A 27,071-nucleotide genomic window follows, 5' to 3' on the forward strand; every position below is an offset into this window, starting at 1 on the left:
ACCCTTTGCCTTGCTGTTTCGGATTCTGTTCACCCCTGTCTGGACTATTGTTTGAGTTTACGGATTACCCCTCTTGTCAAGCCCTCTGGATAACGTTTGCTTATCGAAGACCCTCTTTGTCTTGCCTGTGTTTTACCTGTTTGCCATTATCTGAATCTTGCCTGTTTAATGACCTCATCTCTGAATAAAAGCCTTGCAAATGGATCAGCATGTTTCACGTCTCGTTCGCCTCGTAACAAAAATAATATTACATTAGAAAACATGGACATTTATCCCAAACCTCACCTTCAAGATCCAAGCAAATGTTTGAGACTGTGGGAAACAAATGTAAAAAGGTTTTAAAAATGAAAAACTCATCATATTGGTCCACCACTGTTCTGAATATTGACAGCATTGTTAGGACGTTGGTGAGGAAAAAAGACACACTTGTTATGTTCACCTCAAGATTAGAAAGGGCAATAGGCGCAGAGCACTGGGTAAAACATGAGGGTAACAAAAGTACCAACTCTTCAGAGACTTAAATAACGCTGTTAAATGTACACTACACATTTAACATTTGTTGGCTAAACAGATAAATACTACCCAACCACTACTCAAACGCGTTCCCATAGGACCTTAAAGCCACACCTGACCAGCCAGTGCCAAAATATCAGGTTACAACAGGCAAACTAAGCTTCCATTCAATGAGGGTTTAGCTAGCAGGTCAGTTAGTATTACTCATACTCCTCAAAGGACAATTCTGTTCTTCTGTTTATGTGGATGAACCTGATAGCAATTGTCCTGTGAGAGATACCAACCTCTGTCGAAAGCAGATGATTGATTTATCAGAGTGAAGACCTGATAGATGACCGAGCAGGCCAAAAACCAACACAAGGTACCTGATACAGCTTTTTGGTACACTGTCATCCAGCAGAACCAAAATATATTCAGGCAGGAAACTTCGAAGCAGACTAGCTTGTCTGAACGGAGATTTAAGGTAACAGTACTAACTTTACCTACCAAATACCGCCCCAGTAACGGAAAAATTAATATTTTAACGTCTAACTAACGTCCAGTGGTTTGCTATAAATAATAAAAAAAGTTCATATTAAACTTCAATCTATAATATAATACAATGTAATAAGAAAGCACAAAGGCATCCACAAAAAAAAAAAAAAAAAAAATTTTTATCTTTCCTCACTTTATTATCTTAAAATACTTGAGTTCTTAAAAGTTCTGTAAAAGATGGTTTACACACTTAGACATTGTCAATATCTGTTAATGTTTGATAACAAAAAAGGATATCTATTGAACTGTGAACAGGTTTTAAAGACATCTATCCAATGGCATTTGACAAAAAAGCAAACAATAGTTCATCAGTGTCTTTAATTCTTTGGAGTGCTGTTCTCTCGATGTGGATATGAGGTTTTATGTTGCAGTCACCCTGGGGTTGTCTGGGTCAAATGTCATGATCTCCATGTGGATGAGACCTATGAGACATGAAAAGGCAGAATAACTTTAAAAAATGTGAAAGAATTTGAAAATGTTTCAGAGCAGATTAAACAGACTGGCAGAGTACAGAAGGCATTTTAAATGTTAAATAAGATGGAGCTCTGTGCGTATTTATGTATATTCTCTCACTCTTCCATTCGCTGACAGCCAGATCCAGACTCTCGAAGGAATCATCATATGCAGGAGACACAGGCTCATTTTCAGGGTCATGGAACTCAGAAAGATATGGATGCAAAAGACCGTTTTTTGCCGTAAGTCTGACCTCCGGGTCTAAAACCAGCATGCCTTCTAACAAGTCGATGGCTTTAGAAAGAACACACATTAAATCAAGGTGAATTACAGTAAAGAATACATGGAAACCTTTGGGAATGATGAAATGATGGGAAACCTTTTCAAGACAAACATTATTATCTGCTTTACAACGCCTTGTTTGAGAGTTTAGAATATTATTAAATGCTTAAAGCTTTGTCAAGCAATAATAATAATGGCTATCATAGCAATATAGTAGCTAGCTAATATAGTAATCTACCACTAGAGGGTGACATTTCCTCATTCAAAATCAATGCAATATCACATAAATGCATTTGAGACAAACGGAAAGAGTTCACCCAAAAATGAACATTTGCTTCAAATTTACCTCTGCACTAAATGGGTGCCATCAGAATGAGAGACCGAACAGCTGATAAACACATCACAGTTATCCAGAAGTAATCCATACGACTCCAATCCATCAGTTAATGTCTTGTTAAGTGAAAAGCTCTGTTTGTAAGAAGCAAAAAAAAAAATATTAAGCATTTCAAATGGACTTGGACTGTTTTCGCTTGCAAACGGTGTATAATCTGTACATATTTCTCCTTTTTTACTGGAGAAAGCAATGGTAGAGCACTCTTATTTTAGCCTAAAGCAATGATTTGAAGTTAAAAATGTCTTAATAATGGATTTGTTCATTAAAAACATGCAGCATTTCCCTTCACGAGATGCTAATTAATGGACTGGAGTCATGTGGATTACTTGTGGATTATTGTGATGTTTTTATCAGTGGTTTGGGCTCTCATTCTGACGGCACCCATTCACTGCAGAGCATCCACTGGTGAGCAAGTGATGTAATGCTAAATTTCTCCAAATCTGTTCCAATGCAGAAACAAACTCATCTACATCTTGGATGGCCTGAGGGTGAAATTGATTTGGGAGTTGTGGACATACCATTAGGATCCATACCAGAAAAGACCTCTTTGAAGGCCTTTTTCTTTTGTACTGGAAGTGAGCGGACATATGATTGTGCCTGCAAACACATCAAAACAATAATGGAAAACAGACTCAATAATCACATGTTCCTAAAATAGGCAGAAAGAGTTGTCTGATGGTATTTGCCTACATCTTTGCTTTGCATTTTCTGAACAAGAGTTGAGCTTGGTGTGCCTGTCATGTTGAGGATCTTCTTCAGCTGGTCAATACCTTAACATGGCGTTAAAGAATAAGCACTCCTTTGGTCGACAGATAGACTTAAAAAGCGAGGAAAGAGAAAGGATACTGTCACTGCCTGGGAAAAGCACCTCTCCTGTTATCATCTCAGCCAGGATGCAGCCAGCAGACCAAACATCAACTGAGAACAGAAGAGCAGAACTGAGTGACAAAAGACTAGATACAACAGAACAACAGAACAGAATATGACCCATCAACCTCTTACTTTTTAAATCACCATGTACGCAATGTGTTGGGTCAAAGGTCACCTGTTTGAGTATAATGCATCCAGTTGAAAATGACTTCAGGGGCTCTGTACCAGCGTGTCACCACATATCCCGTCATCTCAGTTTCAGTGTGTCTCGCCAGTCCAAAGTCCAGAATCTAACAAAGAGTGTCAGAAAGCAGGCCACATAGAAAATGACAAAAGGTTTCAAGAGTAAAACAATTGATCATTTATTCATAGTATTATTTGTAATATTGTAAAATTATTTTGCTGATCATTAATTCTATCATCATTTACTTTAAATGTGTTACCTTTAATTCACAGTTTTCATCCACTGCAAGGTTACTAGGCTTAAGATCCTGAAACAAGACATCAGTGATCTCCATCATTTCATCACGTATACCATCCAATGTGTTTACATACACAGGAATATTCCAATAGGGCTATTAATCAGATTTTGGCCATATTGTGAAGTAAATACATGAAACTAACATTTTATTCACATTTTTAAAATATAAAAAGACACATCATGGCCTGCGTTTGTAGTAATCTCATTATTAACATTTAGCATTTTATCATGTTATTAAATTAATTAAAAGTGACAGTAAAGACAGACAAGTTTAAATGCTGTTCTTTTGAACTTTCTATTCATTAAAGTGTCCCGGTCTCACTTTATGTAATGTGGCCTTAACTACTATATACTTACATAAAAAAAAAAAATAAGTTGATTGTACTTATTGTGTTCATATTGCATTGCAAATCACTTCTGCTGCTATTGAGGTGAGATACGGGTAAGGTTAAGGGTGAGTTGAGGTATAAGGGATGAGTCAACTGTGTAATTATAAATGTAATTACAGATGTAATTACATGAAGGTATTTGTTATATAAGTATAATGTAAAAACACGTATACACAATAAGTGCACTGTACCAAATGATTCATTTTAACTAGGCCATTTAATATAAAGTGGGACCAGTATGCCAGGGAAAAATTATCACAGTTTCACAAAAATATTAAGCAGCACAACTGTTTTCAGCATTGATAATGTTCTGAAATGTTTCTTGAGAAGCAAATCAGCATATTAGAATAATTTCTGAAGGATTATGTGACACTAAAGTTTAGAGTAATAATGCTGAAAATTCAGCTTTGCATGAAAGGAATAAATTACATTGCAAATATTTTCAAAGAGTAAAAATGTAAATTGTAATCATTTTTAAAAATATCATATTATTGATCTAATGTTTGAACATGACAGACTTCTTTCATAAACATTAAAAAATTTGAACACTAGTATTTAAATAAGATTTATCCTACATACCCGATGTATGATGCCAGCAGAATGGATATACTAAGGAAAAAAGTATCAGTTACTATTTAGATGCAATATCATTCGATATTCAATATCATCAATAAGTGGTATTCAAGGAAATTGGTGTGTACATCTATCAAAAAGAAGATTGAAAGTTGCAACGAACAGAATGAAGGCAGACCTTGAGTCCTCGCAGTATCTGATAGAACAGGTATGTGATGACTTTGCTGGTTAACTGTTTCCTCTTCATTATGTGCCCAAGATCCTGAGCGACAAATGGCATCACCATATAGCTGGGCAAAAGCATTAGAAACTGTAAGCATTTCAATATTGATGACGTATGTATTTTTCACTGTGTTTTTCTATTCTGTGTAATGAAACTAGGATTTAAAATATATCTTAACATTGAAAAATCACTCACATCACAAAAATGGTTAAAAATAAAAAACTATGCATAGAGCACAGTCTCAATCACACACAAATACATCCAGACATATATGCATGCATGCTCTGCATCCTTCAGCCTGTCATGACAAGCGTAAGATTTTTGCACAGGAATGCATTTTCTTCATCTTGACACTCACAAAGTATCAAATTTCTCCAGTGTGGAATCAGGGGTGAAGACATTAAGGAGGCAGATCACCTACAGCAAGAAGAATATATTTGCATTCAGGGTTGGTCTCTGCATTGCACACAATTATTCAGTTTATGCCAAAAAAATGCAAGAATGGCACATATAGGCACATTTCTCGTGTTTGTGGGAGTATACGGTTGTCCACAGAACTTCGGGTTTAGAGTTGTCAGTATTATCAGATTGACTAGGTGACAGTGCCACTGGCCAAAGTGCAAAAAAGTAACTTTGGAATATCTAACCCTGAAGTCATATTTCTTTGCTGCTTGCAGCTATATGTTTATTTACTGTTGCTTAAAAATCATTAAAGCAAACTTTGCCCTGGAAAACTCAATGCTGCTAAAAATAATTATGAATTTGAAATGCCAGTGACTTAACTGGGCTTGGATTTGAAAAGAGGATAAATGATTGCATTAATTATTCTTGATCCTCTTGCTGCTCAACCTGAAGTCCATATTAAACAAGCAGCAGCGTGGGGTCAGGTATAATGTTTACTACGCACAGAAACTGGTTTGAGAAGATAAAAGAAGGCTTTCACAACAATAGTATCTTGAAATCTTTTCATTCTCATTCAAATTGACAGAAGGACTATGAAACAACATACATACATAAAGCTCTGGTCTAAATGATAAATGAAAGTTCATAAATTATAAGTCTGTCAAGAAGACAGTAAGAAAGTAGCAATGTAAATAATACAGAAACATACAAAATTCAATGAAAAGTCTACTCTAGGTTTATTGTCTTCCTCTTGGGAATTTGAGACTTACATTGTCGTGCTGGATGTGACGGAGCAACCGGAGTTCTCTGTAGGCACGTTTAGCATGGATCAGAGACTGAAATGGTCTGTATAGCTTTTTAATGGCCACCTTTTCCTTTGTCTTCTGGTCAATTGCAGAACTGCACACAAGTTATCATTAGAAATCTCATTGCACGTTCAGTTAACATGAAATTAGTTTCACAGATAACAGAAAGATGGCATGCAAGTCCCACTATTTTATCTCATATAGCTAAACATTAAAATCTATATTTATTATAATTATTATACTGGAGTCACACAATTTTGATATAAAGAAATGTTACAGAACTTCCCTTTTTCTGGTAATTAATTTTTTTCCCCCTGGTGTTATCACATATGAGAAATTATGTATAATGTTCTTGTAAATTATGTTCATTTTATAGGTACATTTTAGATCATGCATACTGAAATAATAATAAAAACCATATAGTACCATTTTTTTTGCAATGTAGCATTTTAGGACAAAATTACATCCAAGATGACTTTTATACTGGACAGTATTTAACTCTACAGTACCCCATTACAGAGAACAGTATGTAGGAACTGAAAATCTTAGAAAATGTTTTATATATTCTTTGGGTCAAATTTTTTTATTAGATAAAGATCAGACATTAAAGAAAAAGGAGCTAATTAACATTGCATAACATGCTTTAAGGATCAAGGACATGATTGGTTCTTGTGCCATGACTTGTTTTTTTTTTTTTGCCATGACAAATTTGACCTGTAAAGTCTGAAAAAAAATGTAATATTAAAAACACTGCTCTTACTGTGTTTGTTTAAACGTATTATAATATAATTCCAATACCAAAACAAATGTAGCATCTTCCTTACATACAAAGGGTAAAATATAGAATAAAAATAATACATAACCATATAACAAACAACACATAACCCTTTTCATTTTATTTGTATAATTCATTATCAGCTGTGAGAAATGGCATATTTCTAAAAGACTTTGCTCAAGACAGAAGAAAGCTATTGATTGAGACAGTGTCAGTATTTTGGGGGAATTTCTGTGTTATCAGCAAACATGCTGAAACCTGCCCCTCAGGTATGTGAGTTCACATCTGTTTATTTCACCCAAGCCTCACTGAGCCTCAGATCTATAGATGCAAATAGCAGACCATATGTGGCTAATATTACATGTGCATAATAATCATATAAATAAACAAATTCAATACATAGAATAAATACATCTATACCACTGTTTAAAGTAGGTATCAAAAATAAATACGCTTTATTCAGCCACTGCATTTTCCAAAATCAGTTCCATAATTTGGCATATAACATATAAATCCCATTTATTATAGCCTATAAACTTCCTTAACACACACATATATATAATATATATATATATATATAGGCTATCTTTCAGTCTCTCTTAACAACTTTGCCTATACTGTATAGAAACCCCTCTTACATGTACAGCATGAACCTCAATTAGCATATGCAATTCCCTTTCTACATAATAATAATTCACTGTAACAGCCCCCTTACCACACTGTCCCATAGGCTCCAGAGCCAACGGGCTTGAGTAAGGTGTATCGGGCAGGAACGTCCCATGTAGTTTTCTGGATTTCCAGTCTGTGGAATCCCGCTTTCAGAGGTGAAGCCATGAATACGTCCACCTTGCTCTGCGTGTCCACTTCCGTCAAAGCGCTGTGCTCGACCACTCGGATTGTTCTGAGTGACCCAGGTGAGCGCCAGTCAGTCTCGCGAGGACACGCCCACCTCCACGCACCTTCACCGTCACGTGATTAAGGTGAGGGTCCTTGTTCTCTGCTCATCCAAAATAACAACAATTATGATTTTAACAGTTGCTATTTGTCTTTTGCGCACAGCTGATTGCTGTCTGTCTTTGCTCCTCAACAGAAACAACAAGTTTTATTGAACTTCCAGGAAGTTGAGGATTTTATAGACTACTGCCATAAATATTAAATAAACAAAATATCAGGAAGAATCTGAAAGCTCTTTGAGAGGGATCCAGCTTCATTCTTTAAGGTTTTATAGTAACTGTAGTAACCTTTTTTTTTTTTTTTTTGGTAAAAACAATTATATCGGTAAAGATATTGAACTAGGCCTAATATTATGCATTTTCTGATATAATCTTATTGCACTGATATAATAATAATCGTATTAATACATGTATAATGTATAAAAACATAGTGAGTTGTTACACTTTTTACTTCAGTCCATGTTTTCTTATGCTACAAATGCAGCGGGGCATGTTGTCAGAATGCAACCTCCTTTTAAACATGTTATAGACTAAATGCATATAGTTTAATGCAAATATACACTACCATTCAAATGTTAGAGGTCAGATTTTTTAAATATCTTTTTTGAAAGGAAGGAATTAATAAAGAAATTAATACTCAATTCAGCAAGGATGCATTAAATTGATCAAAAGTGACAGTAAAGGCTTTTACATTGTTACAAAAAAAACATCTGTTTCGAATAAATTATGAATCCTGAATTCTACAAAAAAATATTTCAAAGTTTCTACAAAAATTCTGTTTTCAGCATTGATAATAATAAACGTGTCTTCATCTTAAAATCAGCATATTAGAATGACTTCTGAAGGATCATGTGACACTGAAGACTGGAGTAATGATGCTGAAAATTCAGCTTTGGATCACAGAAATAAATTACATTTTAAAACATATTTAAATAGAAAACAGTTATTTCAGATTTTAATAATATTTTACATTATTACTGTTTTTACTGTATTTTTATTACGGTCTCAAACAAAACTGAATATAGATTTGACGTCACTAACCTCGCAAAATTATTTCATCTTCAACAGTGCATGCAAACTCAACTTTGTTTCCAGACAGACTGATAAAAAATGCCTTGTGCTTTTACTCTCTGACAACAGTCAGATTAGAGCTTATAACATCAAATAGTGTTTTCCAGTTTTGTTTGCATTAGGTTATGGATCAGACGGTTAGTAGCTACATGGACTTTGTGACATTTGAGGCTGAGACATCCAGCATAACCATAGAGCAAAGTGTGAGCAAATGAGCAGAAGAAAAGACATGAAGATATGACACTGATCATAGTTTGCCATGATGATTCTTAGAATCATCCAGATAATTCCCACATAGGCCTACACTGACATTGCTGCGGATAATATGACTCATTGTTATTTGTCATAGGGTCATGAGGCTCTGGGAAACGTTAGTATGAGCTACATTTACAAAAAATGGTGAATTAAAAGGATAGTTCATCCAAAAAATAAAAATTATATTGTCAGTTACATACCTATATGTCATTCCAAACCTGCAAGACACAAAAGAAGATATGTTTTTAAGATGAGTCCAGACAACATGGGACCTAACTGACTTTCATTGTATGCACAATAAATAAATACTGTAAATACATACACATTTGACAAGATCTAATGTTTGTCAGACAGCATTTGTCAAGGATTGGTCAGAAATGCTTTAAGGCGGGGTTTAGCAAAGGGTCAGAGGTGGCTCAGTTACATGTGTTTTCCACATACAGGTGTTACATCAAATAGAAGCAGTGTTTGCAGATTCCACTTCTTTTGGCTTCGGTGTGTAAGAAAACACTGGATTGCAGAGGAATAAATAGACGCTCTCACAGAAGGTCAGAGGTCAGTCAATTCCTCAAGGCAGAGAACTTTATACACATTCAAACAGCAAAAAAAAACAACAACATATTTTTGTAGTAGCTGGAAAATTGTTTTATTTATTTTAATGTGTTTTAAATTTATTGTTTTTAATTTTATGTATGTACTGTATGAATGTGTGTGTGTGTGTGTGTGTGTGTGTGTGTGTGTGTGTGTGTGTGTGTAAAAACATAGTTTGACATTTCTGTGTGTCACCTTTTTCAGTTTTTACTGCTTTACTGACTGTTTTGTGCTTCATAAAGGTATTTACAATACACTGTAGGATTCCATTATCATAACTTACATATGCCGTAAATTATTATAATAATGTAATGTAACTACAGTGTGTAGTCAAGATCTGTGGCAAATTTCCCCATTAATGTAAAATGTATTTTTCCTAGCCAAAACTGAGGGAAATTTAAACTTAATATAGGCTTATAGCTTTTAAATTTTAAATTCAAATCTAAAAAATTAGACTTTAATTTTTCTACTTAATTTAATGTACCTACCCTAAATGTTCATCGGAGTAAAAAGAGGCAACTATCCAAGTCTTCCCTATGTAGTCTATGTAGACAAAGAAATAGTGAATACCTTTCTGTTCAAAAATCATAAATTGAATATTTTGACAACGGCGGCCTCTTCGGGTTGTAAGCATCATTACAAGTCTTAGGTGAAATGAATCTTTTTTTTTTTTATCTTTATGCGTTTTGACAGTGCTTTGACCATTTAATTGAGCATAGTTCGGTTATGCTTAACTAAATGCCATCTTAAGGAGGTTTGTAAAGTGTAATTGGTGTGTGTGTGTGTGTGTGTGCATGTTTATGTGGTTTATGAGGACACAAATTTGTATAATGACATGGGTATGACAGAGGTATTACAATATGAAGGTGGTTTATGAGGACACTGCCTATGTCCCTGTAATTCAAAAGGCTTAAAAAAACATACTAAATGGTGTTTTTTTATCTAAAAATGCACAAAGTCTCCTGTGAGGGCTAAGTTTAGGTGTAGGGTTGGTGTAGGGCAATAGTACACACAGTTTGTTCAGTATAAAAACCATTACGCCTATGGAGAGTCCCCATAAACCACAAAAACCAACGTGTGTGTGTGTGTGTGTGTGTGTGTGTGTGTGTGTGTGTGTGTGTGTGTGTGAGAAAATCAATCTTGGCTTCAGGTCTCTTTGTCACCGTTGATAATGTACTCAGAAAGAGTCCATAACTGCAACACACGTATTCATATTATACTCCATTACACTGTGATTTTCAAAGCAATGAAACTGTTCTGATATGGTCAAATAAACACGATGTGTTTGTGGAAAAGAGTAAGGCCTTGATGTCGGTTTACTTTGAAGGTGTGGAGGAGACTGCCCATGGGGCATACACAGAGGTGACAGGAGATTGGTTGTATTTTTATGATGCCCACTGTGAGGTGAAAAGGGATTGGTCATATGACGGTGATGCTGGATGAGGTGTGGCGCGATTGGGTGTGTTTTCATGAATGTGTTTGTGTGTTCTTTCTTTGGCACACTGTGAACTCCTACCACACAGACACACCCACTCAAACAAACACCTACTCAACACACCCACCATCTGTGTGACCATGAGCATATACCCTCTCTCTGTCTGTCTGTCACACACATATAAATACTGCCAAAGGTAGAATATTTGAAACGATAGTTAAATCAGAGGAAAAATCCCAAATAAATCAACTGATTTAATAGTTTCCTGCACTATTTTGCATTTCCTCTCAGTTTCATGCTTTGTTTGGATATACAGTTGGATAGATAGCCCAAACATGACCTGTGACCCTTTCGCCCCTTCTATAAAGCGGAAACTGAATGAGGCATCCATTTTACATTGTGTTAAGATCTAAGTTGGCAATGATATGGTTTAAGTGAATGTGGATAGATAGATAGATAGATAGATAGATAGATAGATAGATAGATAGATAGATAGATAGATAGATAGATAGATAGATAGATAGATAGATAGATAGATAGATAGATAGATAGATAGATATTCACAAAAATACAGTCTTGATTTATTTATATTATTTATTTACTGTCCCTATATATAAACCCTAAAAGACAGATGACCATGATTTTCTTTTGAAAGACCTTTGAAAAAAAGAAAGAAAGAATGTATGAATATATATATATATATATATATATTCATACATTCTTTCTTTTTTTCAAAGGTCTTTCAAAAGAAAATCATGGTCATCTGTCTTTTAGGGTTTAAGGTTTTTTGTTTGTTTGTTTTTTGACTCTCTTCATAGAACCAAAATATACTGAACGAAGACAAACAAATGCAGGCTACACTGTTTTAACAAACAACACTTACAAAATCATGTTTTCTTTTAACAAACAAATAAATAGTTGACATTTTTATTATTATGACAAACAAAAACGTTTTTGTTTAGATGTTATGCTAACAAACAAATGTTTGTTTTTGTTGTTTTTAACAAACAACCCGCAGACAGGGAATCTCTGGAAGCGTTCAGATGAATAAGCATGGCTGTTTTTGTCTCTTGAGCATGGACTAGGCGATGTCTGAAGCCCAGCCCTTTTCCATCAGCGGCCGCCGGGTCGCACTCGCGGACAATAACGCTACTGTGACCCGACGCTCGCCTCCGTTATTCCTCACCAAATACACACAGAGCCGCGGATGATAGACAAGAGACGGGCTTCCCGGAGTCTGCGCGGCTAAAAATACACAGGCATACATTTCACTCACTAGTTTTTAGGAAATCATTCTTTGCGCAGAGACAGACAGCGAAGGACAAACGCACGTGCGGTGTGTAGACCGGCGGGCAGCAGCGCTCCCGGTGAAGAGTTTATAGACGGAGTCCCTCTCTCCTGCGGATTAATCGGATTCAAATCACTGCGAGTCTGCCAAGAAGAGTTCAAAGCTTTAAATGCAGGTAAGGAAAGAACAACAACTCGTGATTTTAAAAACTGCGTTGGGTTGTATACTTTCTGTTGTTGCGTGCTAGGTTTAACCTGTTATTTATTGTGAACGCCGGAGTTAGGAGGAGTGCACTTTAACTTCTGTGGAAGCTAGTTGCTGATGAATTAACCCAATGAAATGGGCACAGATTTAAAAAAAAGTTGCAAACCCAAAGGTGTCTTTTGTATAATTGTGGATTTCACTTAAATGTACACATTTGTGTTGTGTGATAAATGTGATTATAACAACAATAACTCTGTTCTGTCTGAGGTTGCAGCTGGAAACGCGATTGTTTGGACTCTCATATTTGAATTCTGTTTATATCGAATTACATTAAATTTGTGTTTCAGGTGAAATATCAAACTAGATGCATCACCATGATTATCTTGCTGTCATGATCAGCTGCACTTAAAGTGCACATATTTTGGTAAATTAAAATGTTTTACACACACTCAAACATACAAAAGTAAATAAAATAAATAAATCAAATAAAGGCACTTAGTAAAAACAATTTAAATGATTTATAAGAAGATAATGATGTTTTATTTTACATTACACCCATTCATTCAATAGGTGCCGCCATGCTGACTTCACCTCACCAGCCACGCATAATACTATTATTACCATATGTTTATGTTATATAGAGCTTTTGTCTAGTACTTTACAAATCCTAAAGTAAGTTTTTCAATGTAAAGCGGCAGCAGCTAGTAAATCTTAATACATCCAGGCCAGTTGGTGACAGTAAACAAAAAGTTACTGAGTGCACTTTTAACAGTAATTCTCTGATACATAAACTCTGTGTGCTTTGCTGGATTAGTTGTCTTTTAGGTGCACTTTAAAGTGGTCATGACACGGATTCCTCAGACACGATCCGGGTTGGCATTAAAAATAAACTATCCACATGTTCCTTACACTGGGATCCTTCTGATATCTGTACAAAGATGCAAACTAGCTGTTTGAAGTATAGACAAGATAGCGGCAGTGATTATTTCTATTTGCTTTTTGCCAATGTGCCAAAAGATCAAGGCAAATTTGATTTCACATGTCATGACCCCTTTAAATGTTCGATTTCAGTTGGATTAAAGTAAGAATCCATCTTTTTAAAATATATAAATGCTTTATTCTGACTGAAATCGGACTAGTCTGGTTTTCAGTAAGTCACACTAACAGACCTAGATATTGCAATTCTAGTTTGGCTTCATCCAGCGTGTATCCAACAGGATGAACAAACTATCTTAAATACACAAAAACCTGCTGTAGCTTGGTTAAATTGTGATCAGAGAAGAAGGTGTGAGGTACAAGGGTTGTTAATGAGCGTGTATTTCATGAATCTGCCTCCCAGCATCTGTTGCCTCATGGTGCATTCTTTGGCTATGTGTATGTATCGTTGTGGCAGGAGATCTTTAGATGCCTTTCAACCATAATGCACTGAACTTGACATTTTAGTGATCTGCACTATTTCATGCTTTAGCCAAGAAACACAAAGTAACCTCATATTTATTATGGAGTGTTGTGATATCATTATATTTTCATATTGGAAAGAGTTTAGATTATGCAGGGGAATTTTAAATAAGAGTCACTGGAGAACAACATTTACTCTAATTCTATTCGTACATGTTGCTCCTATTAGTTTACCACAATTGATCAATTTGATGATGTTGGGTCTGTCTGAAATCAGTCTGGTTTTGTGCAGCCAGACTAACAGATTTACACTGTAAGTTTTTTGTTTTGCCAAAAATTCACAATAACAAATACAGTGGCAAAGTTTGAGGTTTTACTGGGTGGCATATTGGTGCCTGAATATTTGACAATTTCCAACAATATATTTCATCAAGTGATATAAAGCTAATTTACCAACCTACTTGAACTACCTTAAAATGTACTAATAACCACCAAAATAATACAGGAGATAAAATAGAAACCACATGATTAAACCGGTCTGATGAAAGTGGTCTGTCCCAAAAATGACCAGTACAAAGGAGAAAGACCATCATGTTTTTTACAGCTTGGCTGTAAACCGTAGTTTGGTTGTATCTTGATTTGTAACTTTAGAAAACGCACTGTAGCATGATTATAACTGACTCTGCATGTACATATTTAATGTGTGGCTGATGGCATCACCCCTCCCCCAATTAGGGGAAAAAAATGTGATGAGGAAGTTCAAATACTCCCACACTCTCACATCCAGCAAATGTTATTTTGTTGCCGGATCGCACAGAGGGATACGTTGTGGGAAAGACCATGATGGACTTTCATCTGACTGTCTATTGCACTTTCAATATCTGTAAAGGCTTTCTATCTTCATCCGTATTTGGCCAACAAAGTAAACTTAAGTGGAATTTTTTTTTCAGGTCAAAATGATGAAACGCAGTGTATTATTCAATAATATCTCATAAATTTGACCCATCCCTTATTTGGTTTCTCCATATCTTCCCATGGAGGAACATGTCAAGGTTAATTTTACCTCACATGTACATTTGCATTGTTTTATCTTCTTCATTATCTGCACAAAGATGTGAACATCAAGTCAAAAATGCTTCTCTTGTTTCCATCTCTGGCTTTCTTGTATTAGCAGAAACCTTGCTCAAAGATGGCCATCTGCTCGTCGCTTTGTAGTTTCCTTCAGCACAATATCAGATTAACCCCTCACCTCATGTTCTATGGGAGCGTGGTGTGGAGCAGAACGGGACGGTTGTAGTGTGAAACCACTGGTCTGGAGGGTGTTGGCCAGGGTTAACAGGTGGTAGCAGACATAGATCCTGAAGGGTTGGCCCTCTCATTTAAATGCATAGCCTTAAATACTAGCCTCTGTGTTTTTGGTAATCAACTTATGTGTCACTGAGCAAAAGCTAAAAGATTGCATTGTGCATTTTAGTATTTGGTCTGTTGCTTCAGCTTCGTTAATGCTCAGTTAAATAGTGTTCAGAGAGGAATGTGTGAGGTACAATTTTTAATGACCGTGTGTATTTTAGGAGGTCATGAATCTGCCTCTCGGCATCTGTTGCTTTGTGGCAGAAGAGCTTCAGATGACATTTAACCATAAGGCACTGAACTTGACATTTTAGTGATCTTGTACATATGCACTATTTTATAATGCATCCAAAGAAACCCCAAGCAACCTCATAGTTATTGGACAGTGTTGTGAAATCATAATATTTTCACCTTAAAATGAGTTTGGTTTATGCAGGGTTATGTTAAATAAGTCCCCAGATATGTGGATTTATTCCACTTCAGTTCGTACATGTTAATGGTTGCGTCAATTTGTTTGCGAAAGTCGTTTGGTTTGAACTAGATGGCGTCAGGCTTTTCTTTACACGCACAGACTTGTGTTTCTATACAAATACCAGGGATAATGAAACCTTGACATATTAGGGAATTAAAAATTGTGGTTTCCAGGCCAGGACAAGCCATAGAAATGAATGAATTCTTATAAAGGCATTTAAAAGAGTGAACATGAATTTTGCAAGTTATGTTCAGCTCTCAAATATTTCAAGCATTGAAATCCCTATAACGTGATTAAAAAGATAACTGGGAAGTTATGGAAAGTCACTGGTTAAAGGATGTGTAAAACCTTAAACAGACATTCTCCTTTTCCAATATTCTGTTTTATTTCCTTACATTTTTAACCTTTTTGGTCATTGTTTTTCTTAACCAGAGTTATGATTTCCAAGCCCACACATAGAAGGCTACACACCCCAGAACTGGAAAATGGAAAGTAGATAAATAATATTTAGTGTTTACAAGGATGTGTGGGAATGTGGAAAGAGCCTTGAGGAACAAAATGAAAGAACATGATAAATCTTTCTGGATTCTAATGTCATGCCAGTGCTGCCATGGCAAGGTCAGTTTCCTCTAATCTGTGGGTCATAGCACGAGTAATCTGAGGATGGGTTAGAAGATCAGATGCTCACTAATAAGTCTGGCAAACAGATGAAAGCTTTAAGAGTTTTGAAATTGACTTGCTCTTTTTATTGTTGTAGTTCAGGTCAGCATGACCCACTGTATACCAGAACAGAGCAGCTCTTAAAAGTGTATTATGGCCACCATTATTATTTTAAAAGCGAAGCTGCTATATGGTTTAGTGTGATAATCAAATTGCAAAGAATGTGATTTAATTAAATATATGTGGTGCGTGTTTCAGAGTGAACTGTGTTCATTTACACGTGTGAAAAATTACAAAACAAATATTTGCATCGTTATTTCTTAAAGGGATAGTTCACCCAAAAATGAAAATTCTGTCATTAATTACTCGCCCTCATGTCGTTCCAAACCCATAAATGCTTCGTTCATCTTCAGAACACAAATATATTTTTGATGAAATCTGAGGCCCTGCATAGACAGCAATCGAACTGAAATGTTTCCAGACCCAGAAACGTAGTAAGAACATTGTTAAAATATTCCATGTGACATCAGTGGTTCAACCATATTTTATTATTATTTTATGATGTACGAGAATACTTTTTGTGCAAGAAGAAAACAAAAATAATGACTTCGTTCAACAATTCACACGCATGCATCGTGGTATGTTTGAAAAAGGAATGACCATATAAATATTTGTTTTGTAATTTTACAGGTGTACAACAAAATTAAATTTTTATTATTTTTTATTTTATAGTGAACTATTAAAATATTATAGTTCATTATATTATTTAATATTAATAAATATTATAGTATTGTTTTCTGCAAATTGTTCAGCCATACAACAAGCACAGAATACCCTTGCATTTTGACACTGTTTTGCACAAGAAAATGTACTTTAGAATTGCTAATTCACTACCTTTCACATATTTCCCCCAGTTAGAATTGTATTTTAAAGACTGAAATAATGTTGTTGCCATTGTGAAACAATGCCAGTGTTGTATTTGTGTGTGTGTATTAACAGAAAGCCCACCCGGGACTTCTCATTAGTTCTGGTCACGTGTAAAACATGCCTCTCCTTTCTTCCTGTTGGGTACACTTTTACACTAACAACCCTCAGATTAGCTTCCATACACCAGATTTATCCAAATTTCACTACTATTTTAAGCCAATAAAACCACACTCGTTGTAATATTTACTATAATTATACCTTTTTACTTCTTTCTTTAAGAGAGATGATCTTCTGAATATATATTTTGTGACTTTATACACGTCTGTTCTCAATGCCCTGCTGAGAAGCTAAACCTCAAATGCTAGGCTAGTGTGCCAACATCCATCCTAGCTGTGCCCTGACCATAAATAACCCTTTTTAGTGGTGCATGGTTGTGTGTTTACTTTGCCAGAGTGAGCTTTTCCTGTATTTTTCATCTAGATTGGGGCCAGACAGAGGCCCTTACAGGGCCAGAGATTAAGAAGCGTGTGGAGGTGTTGCCTGTGCTAACAGGCGAGGACAGTTGTGGCTAGCATGATCTCTTGGGGGTGGGTGATTGCTTAATCTTGGTTTATTTGAGTGTTGAATGTGTGAAAACACTTTCACTGTCTCCCACTCACACATACTTGTCAGTTTGTCTCCCACCGACCCACACACACACACACACACACACACACACACACACACACGAGGTTCCTCTCCATGATAGCAAGTGTGGCAAGTTGTTGAGCTAAAAATATTCAGTGGTGCATATGTGCCGTGACATAATCGTGCTTTCTTGTGGAGGCCATGTATGGAGCTTTTACGTGAGGTTTTGGCGAATCTGGATAGCGTTGTGGAATTTCTTCGATCTAACACCAGACTAAACTTTTCATTCTGTTTATATATATTTTTTCTTGTGTCCACTCTCAAGTTGTCCAGTTTCTTTGCCTGTAATATTTATTACTCTTTTCCTGCGACATTTGACTCTGTGAAAGAATAGTTCATCTTGTTCTCACCCTCATGCTGTTCCAAACTTCTTTTTTTTTTAATGCAGAACAAAAACTAATGTGTTATATATTTTGAAGAGTTGATGAATTTCATAAACAAACCATACTAATTTGTAAATAAATAATTTAGGACTGGTTTTTGAGCCAGTTCAACCAGTTCATTTTAAAAGAACTTGTTCAAAAGAAAAAAAATTACTATTTATTCAGTTCTTGGGTTCAACTCACTGACTTATTTAAATTTTTTAAGTAACAGCTCACTGGAAGGGAATATTATCACTGAATAATGACTTGAATTTAGCTTTTTCTATCAAATATTTTGGAACGTAGCGTATAAATTATGTAGTGGCGCTTTTCCACTGCATAGTACGGCACGGTACAGTTCAGTACGGCACACTTTTGGGGGGTTTTCCACTGGGTACAGTACCTGGTACCTGGTACTTTTTTTTAGTACCACCTCGGCAGAGGTTCCAAGCGAGCCGTACCGTTACCAAAACGTGACGTGTAAACTCTGCTGATCACTGATTGGCCGGAGAGAATCGTCACTGCCTGCATCATTGAACTTGCGGCACGAGACACAACAGACCCGCTAGATTTAAATCAGTACAGCCAGTGAAGGACCGAACACAACTGTTTTGAATGGGCACACCTTTTTTAACAACCATAAATGGCTGTTTCGTTGTCTGTTGAGGAAGTACAGATGATCCTCTTGTGATAGCCGAGGAACAGATCCAGCGAGAGCTTAATGGAGCGATGCGGAATTAAAAAGTTTTTCAGGAGTCACGGCAGTAGAGGCGGCGCAACTATAACGGCGTGAATAATCCCGCCCACTCTAAAGCGGTACTAAACTGCAGTGGAAATGCAACCTGAGCCGAACTGAGCCGTGCCGCGCTGTTCTGAACCGAGCCGAGTCGCGCACCACGCAGTGGAAAAGCGCCATAGATGATTTTTGTTAAAGGGGTCATGAACTGCCTTTTTATTATCTTGTACTGTTCTCTGAGGTCTATCTACTCAGTGTTGTCAAGTATAATGTTATCAATATAATAATGATATAATAGATTTTTACATTAAAAAAATCATAATTTATAAATAATAGTCTACTTTCTGTCCTGTTTTGACCCCCCTCATGAGAACGTCCCGAATAGGCATGTAGGATTTGTAGATTTGGAATTAAACATCCACTGCTATGATTGGCTAACAGTTGTGTATGTTTGACAGCCTGCGGCCTTCACAGATGGACGCTGCTGTGATTTAGGTTAAAATACACACAAATACTCAGTATCATATGATCTAACAGACAAAGCAATAGTGACCACGTAATATTGTGTGGTGCAAAATTATTAGTTGGCACAGCATCATCTTTAGCTTCAATCTTTCTGAAAATCCCACGTCGGAATTGTGCCTTGTTTGTAAATGAATCCGTGGTAAAATTAAGTGAACAAAGGAACACGTTCTTGCTGACGTGGTCTGGAACTTCATTAAAAATAAAGTTTGTCCAATAAAGTTTATCGTGGCAGCGATGAAGAAGCAGGTGTTGTTTAGATCATAAAGTGGCTCATTCCACAAGCTGTCATTTTGGCAGACTGGCTTCAGTATAAGCTGTTTTTAGACTTATGAGAAAGATTTGAGTTATGAAAATTACTGGATGTTTTTATACACTGAAAACACTGGGTTAAAAACAACCCAATTTGGGTTATTAACCCAAGGGCTGGGTAAATATAGGACAGAACCCATCTAATGGGTTTATTAATTTTTACTGTATTGCTAGCTTATTTTTTACTTCATACATTAATAATGTTTACAGATGAACTTAAATCCTCTAAACTTTTCTAAAGTACTCCACACAACCACTGGTTTGCATGATAACGTCCTTTATTTATCATTTACAGAATTGTTTATATCGTTTTTTAATAGGCTATACACATTGCCTATATTTAAAGTCGTTTAACCAGCATTAGAAGACAAATTCCTCATTAAACAGAAGTAATTCACGTGTAATCGACCAGTCTGTTATTCCGTTTCCACCGTAACCGCGCTGTTCTCGTGCCTGAGCTGGAGTCGCGTTCAGTGGGGAACTGCTACCGGACTGCCGCCCTGCGTTTCACTCTAGCCCAAACATGCTGTGACTCCATAACCTGGCCATAAACAAACAGTAAACAGCTCTGAGGACATTTTTAACATCCAAAGTATTGTATTCTCTATCTTTATGAAAAAAAATATATATTTTATGCAAAGCATCAGGCTTTTCCATCAGGGGAAAAGACCGCGACACTTGTTAAATGTGATTCACACCGCGCGCCTGTATGTTGCTCTACATAAAATTTAACAATATACAGTACATTAACGATTTTATAGATAAAATAAAATGTACACAAACCTGTATTTTAACGAAGAGTGCATCAATTCGATGGTGCTTAGAACTGCTCTCTCTTGAAGAGAAGATGCAAAATCCCCGCGATAAATAACTCAACCGCTGGGTTACGTCTGACCCAGGATCTGAGTATCACAAAAACAACTCAAACACTGGGTTGTTACATTTGACCCAGGAGCTGGGTAACACAAAAACTACCCACACACTGAAAAAATAACCCCAAAAAATGACCGAAAAGGCTTAACCCAGCATTTGGGTTTAAAAAAATAACCCAAGATTTTTTAGAGTGTAGTACAATGACCTCTTATATATCAAATGATCAAGGGAATTTTGATTTCTCAGTTCATGACCCCGTTAATATTGGGTGTCATATTTGGAGCTTAACTTTCAAAGAAAAAGAGCTGCTTGAAGAAAACCCTTGTTTTTCCACAGAAAAAATTAAACTATGTGGCTTTTGTCATAAGCATGAATAAAATAATGACAGAATTTTCATTTTTGGATGAACTATGTGGCGATTTGACATACGCCACTTGCCTTTGTCCCCCGCTGAGCTTTGCCATCCATACGAAATATGGCTCCTGAAAAGTACAGTAAGCCGCGGTTGTGTCACAGACAGGCAGCCTGACATGACCGCTGCATCTGCTCTCATTTTGCCTAATCCATTAGCTGAAATGTTACAAGCCACTGGAGGGGGTTTGACCTGGGGTCCTTTTGACAATATATTGGCTTTATCTGTGGACATCCGCACAGTGACTCACATATTTGTTTGGGTGAGAGGATATTAGCTGCGACTACTGAAGCAAAGCAATTGTACCAGAGATGGACAACGACCTTTTGCTGGCCAGCAGCCTGAAGGGGGAGAAGAGGCAGTTATTGGGACAGGATTTCAGTTGCATATAATGCATTATTTTGTACATTTGTATGTACATCTCTTGCTGAAATATACTGTAATTGGATTGTTAGAGTTTAGTTTTGAGTCTGTAAAATTCATGCAAAAAAAGTTGTTGTTACGACTAAGATTCATGTGTCATGGATCAGTGGTATAGTTCATTATCTGTTTACCTCTGCTAGTTAGTTAATTGCTCACAGACCCCAGTGCAGATGGTAACAGCTAGCCCATCTGTGCAGCTAGCTTCACCCTATTATTGTAATTGCATGTCTTACTGAAAGTAAAGATTTTGAAGCATTAAAGTTGAAGTGACATGCATTAAGCAGGATAATATAGCATAGTATATCCACAACAATTTAGATTTTTGAAAAAGGTTACTGAATATTTTTTGTCTAGACCTCCTGCTGTTTTAAAAACAAAAACTCTATATTGTATTTTATCAGTGCATTATCCCAAACACTCCAGTGTCTTCCCTTATTCAACCAAACAGATATTTAGTCCCACCTCAAATGCATGCAATTGGTTGATCCTGAAGTTGACATGCCAGACTGCTCAAATAAACAGCATGTTTAAAGTGCCACAGTGCAGATTTCTACCTAAAGTGTACAAATTAGTACCTAAATTATATATATTAGTGCCTTTTAGAATTAATAACTTTTCATTACACATTTATTCAAAAATGCAAACATGCACATCCATCTTTGTCACTTATTATTGTAGCACAGTTTGTGCTGAATACAAAAAAATACATGTTGGTCAATAGTATGTTATAAGTAGCTGAAATAAGCACAAATATCAGAGCATGTCAAAACATCTCAAGGGCCCCAAAATCACCTCAGACGCCAGGCAAAGAAAAAAAAGTGTAATGCCATTTGATCCTTACACTGTGGTGCTTTCAAAATTGCTGTGTATTAGAGGGGTCAAATGTCAACTTCTGACTCAGCCAGTAGAGTTCAGGGTGTTTGAAAACCTAATGGCACACACTTCATCTTCCAATGCATAAACTCAAGCTCTAGAAATGCATGCAAAAGTACAAATTGTCATTATTCCACATGCATGAGTGAATTACTCGCAAGGAAATAGCAGTGCTATTTAACACAGTCTTCCACGCTTATAATGGCTTTAAATGTTGTTAGTTTGCACTCAGTTCCACTTGCAGGCACCGCTGTACAGTAATACAAGCTGGCTGATTTAACCTTATTTGGCAGGAAGCTGTAAAAGATCTATGCCATGGCTAAAATCAATGAGGCCAAACCATAGCACGGGTAACAAGCCCCTTTCAAGTGTCCATCCCGAGCATCTGCCCCTCACTTCAGTCACACCCTCAGAGAGAAAGGAGGATTACACCTCTCAATGCATCACCCCCTTCTTTCCCCAAATCTCAAATGATCGGGATAATGAAGAGAGAGGGGGGAAGAAAGAGATGGTGGGAAGCCAAGCTGACTCAACACGCCCCTCCCCTCCAGTTATGCCTGCACAATAATACCTTAATCCCATTGGATCTGGGAATAATTCTGTTTGATCAACCAATCAATTTATAACTGCCACTTCATCCGTGTTTCACATAGCTGAGGACAGAGCATGTAAGGAATGCGAAGACTGCTGGAGCTCGCCAATAGTGACAGACACAGTTAGCTAGTCATTAAAAAGATAGTTACTAGGCCCTATTATGCCATTTTTAAGGTTCCTAATATTATTTTGGGAGTCTCCTACAATAGGTTTACAAGCATGCAAGGTCAAACAACGCTTTAGTTTTCTCAAAATATGCATTTAATATCACCTCATTTTCCAACAATTCTCAAACAATAACAATATTCAGTTTGTCTAAACACCTCCTTTCTGTGAGCCTACTCTGCTCTGATTGGTCAGATGGCCCAGTCTGTTGTGATTGGTCTATCGTGTAAAGCACATGTCGGAAATGATATGTCCATTGCCATAGTTCCGTATTTTGAACGCGTATTTTGAATAAATAAATATTTTCTTTATCATGGACACTCTTTATTTGTCACTTTTCTCAGCCTCTGCACATTGAATGCATAAAAGAAAATATTTTAGCGTTAAATTGCCTACTTCGCTTAATAAAAGGATGTTAAGCTTGATGGAGGCCATAGGTTTGCTTATGTAACAAGTTTCAGTAAGTGTACAGCTGAATTTAGTGCTGAATGAAGGGAATGTGTTCTTGGATTTGGAGTTGGTTCAAAGGCATTTTTTGCTGAGAGGATGTTCCAGCACTTGTCTTATCTCTAATGCTGTGCTCAAAGTCACATCATGGGGTAAAATACTTTCACGAAGCCTCCAGCATATATCTGATTTGATTCTTGTTTTCATTGACTGCCTGCCTGAGTTTCAAAGTAAGCAAAGTAACAGTTCAGCTGGTTGTAAAACAAATACTTTGTTTCATTTATTTGTTCATGACCCTCAAAAATTCATAAAAAGGAGATAAAAGAACATCAAATAATGAAGAAGATCTTGCAATCATGTTGCTAATGTTTGGCTTGTGTCAGCCTTGGCTAAAGATTCATTCCTTGTCTTGAGAGAGTGTTACTGTTTCTACTTTATTGCTATATTAGCTGACTCCCACACAGATGGGTGAAAAAGTTAATTGATTTCCTGACAAGAAATTAAACTAAACATACTCATAAATGAAGAAATGATGCGTTCCTATGCCAGGCCTGTGCCTTCAGGGCAAATGGCATAAAGTAGTTTTGTAAGCATTTCCCATGGTCTCCATGAATCTGCTGTGTTTCATTATTATGGGATAGTGACAGCAGTGTTCAGCTGATAGAATTAGAGTGAATTTCTGCTGTCTGTCATCATGGCTGTGTACTCGTTCATTTGATTTTGCCGCAGTCAGATTTTCTTGAATGTCTGCTCAAGAATAAACCTCATAAAAATCTTCTAATCCAATTCAGCTTCTGTTTCATGTTCTGCTAACCATAAAGTGGAGCAAGGCCATGTACACACTGCTTGTGAGTTATCTTCTCAGTACAAAATTTGTTTTTAGGGGACATTTACTACTTAATGATGAACTTGATGATAAAAAAGTAATATTTTATATTGTTCCCATATCAGTTGTTGGCTGATAATATTCAATTTTTATTTAATTTTTTACTCCTTTAATTTAAAAATTGATTTTGAATGCATTTGAATGTTTTTTTCAATATTCGATTAATTTTATTAACTATTTAATTGTGAATGCTCATTTCACCTATTTTTACATTTTAGATTTTTTTTTTGCAATTTTCTAACAAATTAAATCTAAAAAGGTGAATAATTCACTAATAATAATTTAATGTTAAATGTAATCTTTTGTAAATCTCAAAATGGATATCCATTTATCATACTGTACAATACAATGTTGCGATGCCCAAATTCAGCATTTAAAATGATTGCTTTTAGTCGGGCTGCTGCAACAACAATCAATAATTTTGATAATAATTGATCAATGACAAATTTGATTATTCACATCTTGACACTATCATTTTTAGTGATTGTAACTTCTACTTTCAAAATGCAAGCAGTTCAAATTTTAATCCTTTTTTGCACAGAAAAAGATTATATTATTGCATAAATTTTACTTGCAAAATACATGCTTTCACTGTGGTTACATTGCCTTTAAATTGCACACTGCTATTTAATAAATTATTATTTTATCATAGTATAATAATTAATTAATATATAATAATATTTATGTTAATAAAAGTAATGTTTTTTAATTACGTTTTTTATTTTTAATTATTTTTAATTTCTTTTGATCCAATTAATTATTTAGACAAAGTATAGGTTATATTTTTAACATAACATGAAAATAATTATCAGCCAGATTGTTTCAGCCAAAGACGGTATATCGGTGCATCCCTATATTTAGTAGGCTACTTCAGTGGCTCTACAGTAATCAATAGTAGGCTAGCTATTTAACACGCAGTTTCAGAGTGATGTCATTAATCAGTAATCAACCCAGTGTGTTCCTACCAGAATTAATTAAATTGCACGAGCCCTTTACAAAGGTGTGCTGCATGTCATTATGTGGATGCAAAGAGTTGTTGTTTTCCTCCTCTACAGATGGAGCTGTCCAGGCCGAGGCCTCCTCAGCAATCCTGATGATTACACTGAACCAGGAGAGTGGCTTTAAATTACTGTGTTTACTGGCTAGGTTTTGCTTCATGGATCATGAGAACCCTCCTCTGAAAGATCCACTCACTGAGTTTAGTGTTATGGTGGAAGAGGGAAAACTAAAGATGGTGGAAAGGTGAAAAAAAGGAGAGATTTTCATGGCCTAACTGCTGAGCCTTGTAATTAAGTGGAGAAGTTGGCTGAGGACTCGGGATGTTGTTTGTTCCAGCTTTGGTCAGTAAAGAGGAAATCGCTGCAAGCCATGTTATAACCAAGCATGTTATCTTCAGCTGCTTCTTGGCCAGCACCGTTGCATGAGGCGATATCTCTGCACTGTTTATATGTTAGAATTACAAATCAGTAAAACTGTCTTTTCCTTGTTGATTTTCTTTTAATATGTTTAAAAAAGTATGTCATCCTAATCGGAGACCTATGACATTGCTAGACGTTGAAACCATACAGAGACGGATTCTCGATGATCGCTGACATCTGTTTCGCTTCATGCGCACAACCTCTTTAGGATATGCATGTTCTCTGTCCATGTGTCTTGTTGTGTAGACAGATCAGTATATATTTTAAAGACTGCACATTAAATATGTGCACACATGACCTGAATGCTTACAAGGGAGTGTAGCATTATGATTAGACAGACAACCCCTTTCCTCTGGGATAGTCAAACTAAAACGTGCTTCTGTGCACACACTACAATTCAAAAGTTTGGGCTCAAAGTGTGTATGTGTGTGTGTTTTAAAGAAATAAATACTTCAATTCAGCAAAGACAGTGTTACAAAAAATGTTATTTCAAATGAATTGTGGTATTTTGGACTTTCTGTGCATCAAAGAATCTTGCAGTATTGTGGTTTTCACAAAAACATTTAGCAGCACAACAGTTTTCAATATTATATGTTTCTAGAGCAGCAAATCAGCATATGAAAATCATTTCTGAAGGATCATGTGACACTGAAGACTGGAGTAATGATGCTGAAAATAATAAATAAATTACAGAATAAATTACATTTTAAAATATATTACAATAGAGTTATTTTAAATTGTAATAATATTTCACAATATTACTGTTTTTACTGTATTTTATATCAAATAAATAAAGCTTTAGTGAGCATTAAAAAAATCTTACTTTTGAATTTTTTTTGTATGTCTGCTAAAAGTGTTAAAAGTAGGCATTTTCAATTTTTTTCAAATTAAGGCAGCTAAATATCTTCATGTATAAATACCTGTTTATACCATGTATTATGCGTACTACATGATTTGAAAATTAAGCAATTTGAGGAATTTTAGCATTATCGTTACGTTTTATTGCATAAAGTCAAAACTAGTTAAAAGTAAATATTTTCCAGCATCTTTTTTCATAATCCA

The 27,071-nt window shown here is 35.9% G+C and overlaps 2 protein-coding genes across 4 annotated transcripts in view; one reads left to right on the top strand and one right to left on the bottom strand.

Moving 5' to 3' along the window:
- Positions 1 to 1,174: 1,174 nt before the first annotated feature.
- LOC306859210 (mitogen-activated protein kinase 12-like) lies at positions 1,175 to 7,792 on the bottom strand. 3 transcript variants are annotated; one of them, XR_013783282.1, is made up of 13 exons: positions 7,411 to 7,653; positions 5,885 to 6,014; positions 5,071 to 5,129; positions 4,668 to 4,779; positions 4,496 to 4,525; positions 3,490 to 3,537; positions 3,222 to 3,336; positions 3,023 to 3,094; positions 2,867 to 2,946; positions 2,695 to 2,773; positions 2,129 to 2,248; positions 1,621 to 1,794; positions 1,175 to 1,469 (listed from the first exon to the last, which is right to left on the bottom strand). XR_013783282.1 is itself a non-coding variant. In XM_079400124.1 (12 exons), the coding sequence occupies exons 1-12, from the start codon at positions 7,527 to 7,529 to the stop codon at positions 1,408 to 1,410; spliced, it is 1,080 nt and encodes a 359-aa protein (XP_079256250.1). In that variant the 5' UTR covers positions 7,530 to 7,792; the 3' UTR covers positions 1,175 to 1,407. The 3 variants fall into 3 exon arrangements, 2 of the variants coding, with proteins under 2 accessions (XP_079256250.1, XP_079256251.1); XM_079400124.1 differs by lacking the exon at positions 2,129 to 2,248 and having other exon boundaries at positions 7,411 to 7,792; XM_079400125.1 differs by lacking the exons at positions 1,175 to 1,469; positions 1,621 to 1,794 and having other exon boundaries at positions 2,089 to 2,248.
- Positions 7,793 to 12,387: 4,595 nt separating this feature from the next.
- The window catches only part of LOC306859958 (plexin-B1-like), a 98,081-nt gene continuing 83,397 nt past the window's right edge, over positions 12,388 to 27,071 (top strand). Inside the window, exon 1 of the mRNA XM_079401390.1 lies at positions 12,388 to 12,463. The gene's annotated coding sequence lies outside the window, so the exon portion shown is untranslated. The remainder of the gene's footprint in view (positions 12,464 to 27,071) is intronic.

Source organism: Barbus barbus (genome assembly GCF_936440315.1).
Source record: "Barbus barbus genome assembly, chromosome: 40".
Classification (NCBI taxonomy): domain Eukaryota; kingdom Metazoa; phylum Chordata; class Actinopteri; order Cypriniformes; family Cyprinidae; genus Barbus; species Barbus barbus.